The 10,000-nt window shown below is 43.8% G+C and overlaps 1 protein-coding gene across 2 annotated transcripts in view; it reads left to right on the top strand.

Annotated features, from left to right (window-relative positions):
* The window catches only part of cspg5b (chondroitin sulfate proteoglycan 5b), a 33,277-nt gene that overhangs the window by 19,135 nt on the left and 4,142 nt on the right, over positions 1-10,000 (top strand). The window contains exons 3-6 of one of the 2 annotated variants that reach the window (XM_062529205.1): positions 841-1,029; positions 1,328-1,400; positions 4,319-4,378; positions 8,630-8,806. In XM_062529205.1, the coding sequence (XP_062385189.1) occupies positions 841-1,029; positions 1,328-1,400; positions 4,319-4,378; positions 8,630-8,806 (499 nt within the window). The remainder of the gene's footprint in view (positions 1-840; positions 1,030-1,327; positions 1,401-4,318; positions 4,379-8,629; positions 8,807-10,000) is intronic. The other variant, XM_062529206.1, reaches the window with a different exon arrangement.

Genomic DNA, 10,000 nt, shown 5'->3' on the forward strand with positions numbered 1-10,000 from the left:
CAGTTTTCCAAAGCAGCAGTGAAGTGTAATTGATTGCTCCTTCCCAGTCTTCCTCCCATTCTTCTCCTCCCCCCATCTCTTCTACCTGCCCTTTCTTCTCTTCTTTTCTTCTTGTCTTTCTCCTCCCCTCCCTCTCTTCTTTTTGTTTTATCTTCTTGTCAACCTCTGTTCTCTCTCCCTCCATCCCTCTCTCTCTCTCAGATGTAACATGCAGAAGTGTGTGTGGAATAACCCCCCCACCCCCGTCCCGTCCCGTCTGTAGTGAAATGTGCAGATGTATGTGTGGAATTACAACTCTCTCTCTTTCTCTTTCTCTACCCCCCCTCTCTCTCTCCCTCCATCCCTCTCTCTCTCAGGTGTAACATGCAGGAGTGTGTGTGAAATACCCCCCCCCCCCCCCCCTCGCTCTCAAGTGTAATGTGCAGGAGTATAAGTGGAATAACAACTCTCTCTTTCTCTTTCTCTATCCCCCTCCCTCTCCCTCCCTCTCTCTCTCTCTCTCTATCTCCCTCTCTCTGTCTCAGGTGTAACGTGCAGGAGTATGTGTGGAATAACAACTCTCTCCCTCTCTCTCTCTCTCTCTCTCTATCCGCCTCTCTCTGTCTCAGGTGTAATGTGCAGGAGTATGTGTGGAATAATAACTCTCTCTCTCCCTCTCTCTCTCTATCCCCCTCTCTCTGTCTCAGGTGTAATGTGCAGGAGTATGTGTGGAATAATAACTCTCTCTCCCTCTCTCTCTCTATCCCCCTCTCTCTGTCTCAGGTGTAATGTGCAGGAGTATGTGTGGAATAATAACTCTCTCTCTCCCTCTCTCTCTCTATCCCCCTCTCTCTGTCTCAGGTGTAATGTGCAGGAGTATGTGTGGAATAAAGGGACGCGCTGTGAGGCCATCATCACCGACTTCCAGGTGCTGTGTCTGTTGGTGGGCGGAGCTTCGCTCACGGTGCTCCTCCTCTTCATGATCGTCGTGTTCTTCGCCAAACGCCTCCACGCGCTCAGGCAGGAGAACACACGCCTCCGCCGCCGCAGGTACACACAGCGCCGTGCACACACACACACACACACACACACACACAGATGCACATACACATAGACACACACACACACACACACACACACACACGTACATAGACATACTATACACACATGCACACACACATACATATACACACTTGCACACATACAGACACACAAACACACATACACATTAACACACATGCACACAAACACCCACAAACACACACACACACACACACTCTGTCAGTAGCCAGTCATAACCTTATGAAAACTTTGCTATGTTTTTAAAATCTCTCTCTCTCTCTCTCAGTAAATACCGGCCCCAGTCGGAGCATCATGATAACTTCTCGGTGTCGACCATCGCTGAGGGCTCGCAGGCAAACGTAAGGACTGTGTGTGACTCCCCGTCTAAACTGTCCCATGCTCGCCATCTGGCTTACTATGATAACGTTGTGTGTCAGGTAACAATCCTCTCCTCTGCTTTTCTGCTCTGTTTATGTTTCTTTCTTTTCTCTCTCCCTCTCTTATCCCCTTTCTTCTCAGCCTCTACTTTCTTACTCACTCTGTATCTTCCTATCTGGTCTTCTCTTCCTCTTTCTACTCCTCTCCTCTCATCTCCCCCTCTTCTGTTCTCTCCTCTCTTCTCCTCTTTCATCTTTCTCCTCTTCTGTTCTGTTCTTCCCTTCTGGTTCCTTCTCTCCATCTTTCCTGGTTCCTTCTCTCTTCTTTCTTTCTGCATGGGACTGAATCGCTAGAGTGACCTCTGTTGTTTTGTTGCTGACTGGCCCTTCTTACACTTCCTCTCTGTTTCTCTGTCCCTTCCTCTGAGAGAGAGAGAGTGAGAGAGAGGATGTGCTTCTCTGGTATAAAGTTTGTGTGTAGAGCTTCAGGCTTCCCACTTAGTAAAGCGCTTCCACCAAACAAATACTTATCACAAAGCAAAACAGAATTCAGAGGTCAGTTTCTACAGGCTCTTGAAATGATATGACCTCTGACCTCTGACCTGCTGCAACTATGACAGATGTGTGCCAGATCATGACCGGGTGTGGGCCGGATCAGAGCCACATTCATCCGGATGAAGTCCTGACCCATTCTGGATTTCTGGAATGTCTGAAATGTGTTCTTTCAGAACTTCATTTTTGGTCTTCCTACTCCTTGAGCCTAACCTGAGCTGTGTTCAAATTCGGCAACGTTGGTGGCGAATATAAGCCTGGCTAGCGTCACCACTTCTCAATGGAGCCAAACGTTAATTTTCTCATATTTGAACAAATGCCCAGATCCGTTTATTGGGTGACACAGATGTCTATTAAATACGTCTGTGCATAGCTCATCATCATCTTGCTTTCCCCCTGTTCTGTGATTGGTCCCCTATCTGAGGCAAAAATCAGGGTGGTAGTTTCCAGGCTGCTTTAATCAAATCGCACGCAAGGCAGCATGGGAACACCCAGGCTAGGCGAATATGTTTTTCTGAACAGTTTTGGTGATTTGGTGTAAATAATCCATTTTACAGTAACAGTAACCCTTTGTCCAGCTCCACTGTGTGTTCATTGAGAACTACTTCCTCAGACTTTTTGCAAGTGATCACAAATGTTTGTGGAGAATAAGGCATACAGAAAACTGTTTGCAAACATTCGCAAACACTTGCCTATGTTTGTGAATTTGAATGCACCTCAAGGTTGGATTAGGGCCAGACTATGACCAGAGGTCTAACCTTTCTTGAATTCCTGAGTCCTGCCCTCTAAACCTCTGTGTCTCCACAAATCTGCATGTCAGAGGTGTGTGTTTGGATGTGTGTGTGCTTGTCAGTCTTTCTAATCAGTTATGAAGTCCGACCGACACACACACACACACACACACACACACCTTCATATTAGTCTCTATACACTGATAACAAAATGATCTCGAGTCTCAAGTATTTTTCATGGCAACCAACTCATCCTCGGTGTGTAAAGACTAATGAGAACACTTTTCTTAGTAATACTATTTGTAATTTTGACGCATTATCAGTGTGATTTATGTGAATATTTCATCTGGACATTTAGACGTGGTGTGACAGGGTCTTTAAATATTGCTGATGCTTGCTGATTTGTTGTTAATGAATCTGACAGATCCTGATGTCTCTAGGTGATGCCACTGAGCATGCTCCGTAGAATCTCTTTGGTAGCAATAACAAATCTCGACCTGGGGTGCGTTTCCCAAAAGCATAGTGGCTAACCTGTTAGCAACTTACAGTAGTTGGTTGGTAATGGGGAAATTGCATTACAATCAACAAAGTTGCTAACTTAGTTAGCAACTATGGTTTGGGAAACACGCCCCTGGATAGCAGACGAACATGGAACTGATCAGTGCCAGATCTGTCCCAGATCAGCTGCTATCACGGTAGAGGTAGAGTCCTCGTATCAGGTTATAGGAGAGAGAAGAGGTGCCTCTTTAAGGCTGTATCCTTAGCCCTGACCATATGCCAATGATTTATTCATGAGCTCAGATGTCAAAGACAAACTCAAACTCATGACTCACGAAAGGATGACTCCTCGAGAGCACAGGGGGTTCACGGGAAGGGGAGCGCACCCTCGCCGTGCGACCTTGCAGCGGGTTTGGCAGGGCCACTGTTTATCACCGTCACAAACTGACAGGAGGGTTCACTGCGATAGGGGATGGTCAGGAGAAGTAAGGCAGAATCGGGCTAATGCGGTGGCTAAGGAGATGGGCTAGCATGCCGTAGCCTGAAAAGTTGTGGGTTCAATTCCCGGCTTCCACTGTTATGCCACTGTTATGCCTGTTATGAAAAGGCACTTTAAAATCCTGAGTTGGTCATGGTAGAATACTCCTTGTAATAAAATTGACATATACAGTAAGTCGCTTTGGATAAAAACGTCTGTGAAATGAATACATGCAGGCCTAAGTGTACCACACTATCATTGTTGATACAAGCAATACATTTGACTGTGAAAGGGCATCAACAGATAAATTCAATTACAGCCCACTTAAAAGAATGAAAGTTTGAGTGATAACTCATGAGAAGCCTCTATTATGCTGAGTCACTGTTCAGATAAAGTCACAAAAATAAGGGGAAGTGTGATAATAGGGTCTACTGATATTTCTCAGACTGGGAACGGCATTGGGGTGAAGTGACATGAAAGGGAGAAAGGAAGCCACACTTCTGTTTACTTGATGGATGGCTGAGTAATTGTTCTGATACAGGCAACACATTTGATTTAAAAAAGGCAGAAACATGATATACTGTTAGTCCAGTGTTATTTTATGAAGATTGTAATGCTCTCATGCCCCCTGCCTCCTGTAGAAGACAATGAACAGGTACACCTGGGAGTGTAAAACCAGAGACGAGACATACTGTTCTGAGGTAAGACCATTCAAACCTGTGCTTAACTCCCAGGCAGCCATTTTGGTTCTGCTTAGCTTAACAAATGCACCCCCTGTTTGTAGTGTGTGCATAATCATGCTTCTGGTTAGTCATTTTGGCCCTGCTTCGCAAATGCACCCCTTGTTTGTAGTGTGCATAATCCCGCTTCTGGGTAGTCATTTTGGCTCTGTTTAGTAAATGCACCCCAGTTTTTAGTATGCATAACCCTGTCTCTAGGCTGCCATTTTGGTGCAGTTTCCTCAGAAACCCTTCATCTCTTACCTCTGAGTGCCATTTTCCCCCTGTAGTCGTTTGTTTCAGAAGATAAAACGTGCTGTGGCTCAGTCTTTCATGTTCTAGTTGAAGCTTGCATCACTGTTGCTTAACTCTGCCCATCCTGCTTTGGCCGTTTTAGACTAATTAGCCACTCACTTACCCTTCTTGTGTCTCCCACTTACAGAGACCTCCCTTGCCTTCTGAATTTTAACAAAGAAGAAATCAATTGAGTTAAACATTTATGTGATGAAATTACTAATGTGGTGTAAACTGTCATCTCTCAAAGAAAAACAATATGGTAAACAACAATAGTATCCATGGAAACTAATGACAGGGATGTAGGGTATTTCCTTTGATCTCTGGAACTCCATACTAACCCACCCAACAAGAAACCAACAACACAAAGCAACCAACACTACAGGGTCTGATGAGATCAAACTCATATTTTTAAAACTCACAGTCAGTCAGTTGGTAAAAAAATTAATAGCAATCTGACTGTTACCATGCCATGAAAGTACTTATTGACATAATCAAAACTCAAAGCTAAAAATCATGTGCAGCATTATTTATAGATCTGTATACAGCATTTAGCATAGTCAATCAATCTTGTCATCAGGTTTGGCTATTATTGGTCTGATTGTTGGGTTAGCAATTATCTAAGTAATAGATGTCAGCCTATACATCTTGATATTTTGTCTGAAACGCGTGCTGTTAGATCTGGTGTGCCACAGGGCTCCATTCTTGGACCTCTCTTTCTCATTCATATATATATGAATGATTATTATAGATTATGGAGATGTTTTTATAGACATGTCCCAGTCATAGATTTTATGCATCATTCTGCACTGAGATGTATAAGTTGTGATAGTTACTCAATTCATCACTGTGTGCTGTATGAGATGGTTGGCATTCACTTTATGTGTGTAGACAAACACACTGGTTAATCTTTGTGTACAAAGCATTTATTGGTCAATTTTCCTCATATATATCTGCACTCCTAACCACAAGTGACTGGGTATAATTTACGTTCAAATAGATACCTTCTGTTTGATGCTCTGTCAGTAAGATCAAAATGAAAGGCCGATTTTTAGTTATAGGCCTAGCTGCATGGAATGAACTGCAGAAATGCTTGAAAGTGGAGCTCTTCATCTCTCTACATGATTTAAGTCATTTCTAAGTCAACTATATCACTCTCTTCTCTTCCTGTTTTTGATTCTGTGATTTTGATTTTGTAAGTCAGTGTTATCTCTTGTCTTTTGTTCATTATCTTGTTGACCAGGGCTCACTTGAAAAAGAGATCTTCTGGTTAAATAACGGTTTAAAAAGTAGTTAATCTGTACAACAACCATTATGGATGCCCAATCATTCTCTGTACATTTGGACTGCCCAACTCTGATTGATCTCTAATCAATATTGTACAGGGTAGCCCGGCCTGTCATGGCCTCCTAACATAAAAACACATGACCCATGTTACGTGTGACCCCAAAAAGATTGTCCGATTGTCCGATGTGACACCTAACTGGACCAATCAATAGCCTGCACACGGTCTGACTGAGGCTTTTAATTACTGCTTCATCCATAAAGCATACGCACATGTTTGATCAATACTGATCAGAGATGTACTTCCTGAGAATGTGATTGTCCAGTCTGGAGCTGTGGACACTACCCTTGCAAATCTCCGGGTCGGAAAGTTAACTCTTGGGCAGTGGTATCATAGTGGTCAAGGAGCTGGGCTAGCATGCAGTAGCCAGAAAAGTTATGAGTTCAGTTCACAGCCTCCACCGTTGTGCCTGTTGTGCCTGAAGCAAGGCACCTAACTCAGAGTTGCTCCAGGGACAGTGACCCTTATAATATGATACAGATGTACGTTTCTAATGAATGAATATGAATATGTGTACATGTAAACTAGAAAAATATGAATATGTGTACATGTTAACTAGAAAAGCACTCAGAGAGCACAAACCTCCGTCAAGCAAAAACATAACCGCTTCCTGGATCCAGGCGGTAATACGGATCACTCCCAAAATTGAATCGTTTCTTCCTTGGGTCATTTCAGACGAAATCCATCCATAACTTTTTTGAGTTGTCTTGCGAACAAACAAACAAACCGACAGACAGACAAATGAACACCGATGAAAACATAACCTCCTTGGCGGAGGTAATAAATGTGTAATTGTAAGTTCAGTGACCTGACCTCTGCAGACACACGAGAACTCAGGTCTTTCATCTACTGTAGGCACACCACTTGGCCGGGTTTCCCAGATTCGTTAAGAAGCTCTTAAGTGCTAAGAACTTCTTAGGAGCGCTCTTAGAACGTTCTTAGAGCGCTCCTAAGAAGTCCTTAGCACTTAAGGGCGTATTCACACTAGGTCCCCTGGACCGGACCCGGGTTCGTTTGGGCCGATGGTTCGGTTGTTTTTGATAGTGTGAACGCAACCGTACCGAACTCGGGTGCGGACCCGGGACCGGACCCGGGTCCGCCTGAAAAGGTGGTCTGGGGTCCGGTTCGCTATAACGCTGGAGAAGGTTGCTAAGCAAACGTTCTAAAGATTCTAAAGAATCTTTACCTTTGTCCTCTTCATTGCACTGCCTTTTGCTGTGTTGCCAAGTGATATTTTGTAAACAGAATTCTGGAAGTTCGTGTTGCTTATGACGCAAACGGACCCGGGTGCGCAGACAAACATGTAATGTGAACAGAGACCAACTACGGCAGAAGTAACCGCACTCGGGTTCGGTCCAGCTAAACGGACCTAGTGTGAAAGCAACCTAAGAGCTTCTTAACGAATCTGGGACACCCGGCCCTTGTCAACGTAATTTAAGTTAAGAATAAATGAGATTATATATTGCCTATATACGTGAACATCAGAGGATTTGTGTTTTATGGGCTTATTGTAAACTGACCAGCATCTAAAGAGTGGTCTGTACAGAAAGTTAACAAAATTATTCTGAGAGGTTCCCAGCTCAGGTTTGCTTTGCTAGCCCTGGCAGAACAGTGTTTGGTGTGTGTGCTGTATATGTGACATTTGGCTTCCTGTGAAGACGACTGTCTGTACCTGTTTGAGCTCATCTCTGCAGGGATCAGTGAGCAGGTCAGCAGCAGGATAATATGACATTTCCAAACGGAAACCTTCTCAAACCTTTGAACTTTTAAAGGAGGCTTTGCAGCTCCCTGGTCCGTGGGTTTTCAGGCCACAGATACAGATGACTTTCTGTCTTATCTTCCTGTTCTTCTGTCTTATCTTCCTGCTTTGGGTGCTAAAATAGAAAATAAGATCTTCTTCATCCTAGTGGGGAGAAAAAAAACATCTCGTGAAAATATTTGAAGGCTAATCACGCATGGAAATTTTGGTCATGAAAATGTTATTGGTAACACTTTACTTTACGGGTTCGTTCATAACACATGAACTGCACATGAAGCATTCATGACTGTTTCATGAAACAAGACTCAACATTCATACCAACCCTTTCATGAAAGTGGGAGACAAAACGTCAAAAACTTGTCAAAATAAAAGTCCAACAATCGCAAATCAGCATTGCTGTCTTTTTTGCTTTAGCCAACCTGATCATGTCACATCTTAGTCATTCTGTTTCTCTTGCACTGGTCTAGCCCATTGACTTACATGTGACATGGGTTGGAATAAATACGGCAATGCTTCCTTGCGATTGTTGGACTTTTATTTTGACAAGTTTTTGTTGTTTTGTCTTCCACATTCATGAAAGTGTTGGTATGAATGTTGAGTCATGTTTCATGAATCAGTCATGAATGCTTCATGTGCAGTTTATGACAGCTGTTATGAATGTGTTATGAATGAACCCATCAAGTAAAGTGTTACCATGTTATGTAGTGTGTGTGTGTGTGTGTGTGTGTGTGTATGTGTGTGTGTGTGTGTGTGTGTGTGTGTGTGTGTGTGTGTGTGTGTGTGTGTGTGTGTGTGTAACAAAGCTAACCCTTGGAGGCGGTGCATGTCTCCACAGGAGGATCCTGCTAAGGAAGAGGGCCCACTGAAGACCCCATCGCTCCCGGAGCCGTCGGAGGTGAAGTCGTCTCCGTCGAAGGAGGATGAGCCACTGACAATCCAGAACAACGTCACCCCTACCCACGAGAACAGCAAGCCCCTCTCCCTCTCTGACGACAAGGACCAGGCCGCCGAGGTAAACTCACTGGACAACAACACAGTGTAGCCCCACTAACCACCACAAGGGACCCACTCTACAGGCTCTAAAGCACCGACACCCAGCAGCATTCTACTGTAGCAACAGCCTATCAGCTCAGAGCACTGCTCTGTTGTCCACCAGTCACTGGGTGCAGCTAACGGGGCTGTAATAACTACCAATCAACAGCCAGCAGTGCTAGAAGTGATAACATAACAACCAATTAAAACATACCCGGTCTTCCACCAGAAAATAAGTGTCATAGAGTTCCGACCGATCAGAATAGGGCTTTGCTACACCCTCCAGTATATCTGCAAACAGAAGGAGCTAACATCAGCAGACTGTCACATAATAGCATTCAGCTAGCATTACCACCATGTGAGCCACATCACCGTGCTGTATTTCCACTTTTCACCACATGGTGGCGCTATGCTGAACTTTCACTCACTGACGCGTCACACAGCACCTCCCCATCCTGCACGTCCTCCCCTGAGCTCTTTCACACTGTATTCATGTCACGCTGAGTCATGCTAATCTATGTCAATGCTAAGTCATGCTAAGTCAAGCTATGCTACTCAATGTCACTGCTGTCTGACTGACCTCTGACCTATTGACCTTTTGACCTCTGATAAGTAGCTGTGCCCCTCCCCCTCCCTCTGTTCAGCCTTACTCCTCTGTGCATGCAATGCTGTTACTAACTGTACAAAACTGTTAATGATATATGGAGAAATTAAAAAAAATGAAAAAGAAAAAAAACATTCTAGAAACAGTACATCTGTTGTTATCGTATGCAGAGTTTTGATGTCTGTAAGACTAATTTTGTGAGTCTGTATTGAAGATATAATACTTGGATTGATATAGTCCATATACACAGGCAGTGTTAATCACTCAACTCAGTGTCTTGGTTTTGATTAATGTGGTCTAATAATTTGATGTATTGCAAATTCTTTTTTTTTCTTTTGTACTCTTTTTTTGAGAAAATACAGATTACAGTTAATAAAAAAAGCAAGATTTGTTTGAAAATCACCTTTTCCTTGCGTGTTCCTAATACTGTATGCACCTGTCACTATCCTCCTGTTTATTTCCTACTGAATTCCCCACTCCGTCTCTCTATCTCTCTCTCTCTCTCTCTCTCTCTCTCTCTCTCTCTCTCTCTCTCTCGCTCTCTCTCTCTCTCTGCGCGCTCCTTCTGTC

The sequence above is a fragment of the Sardina pilchardus genome, chromosome 24, assembly GCF_963854185.1.
Source record: "Sardina pilchardus chromosome 24, fSarPil1.1, whole genome shotgun sequence".
Taxonomy (NCBI): domain Eukaryota; kingdom Metazoa; phylum Chordata; class Actinopteri; order Clupeiformes; family Clupeidae; genus Sardina; species Sardina pilchardus.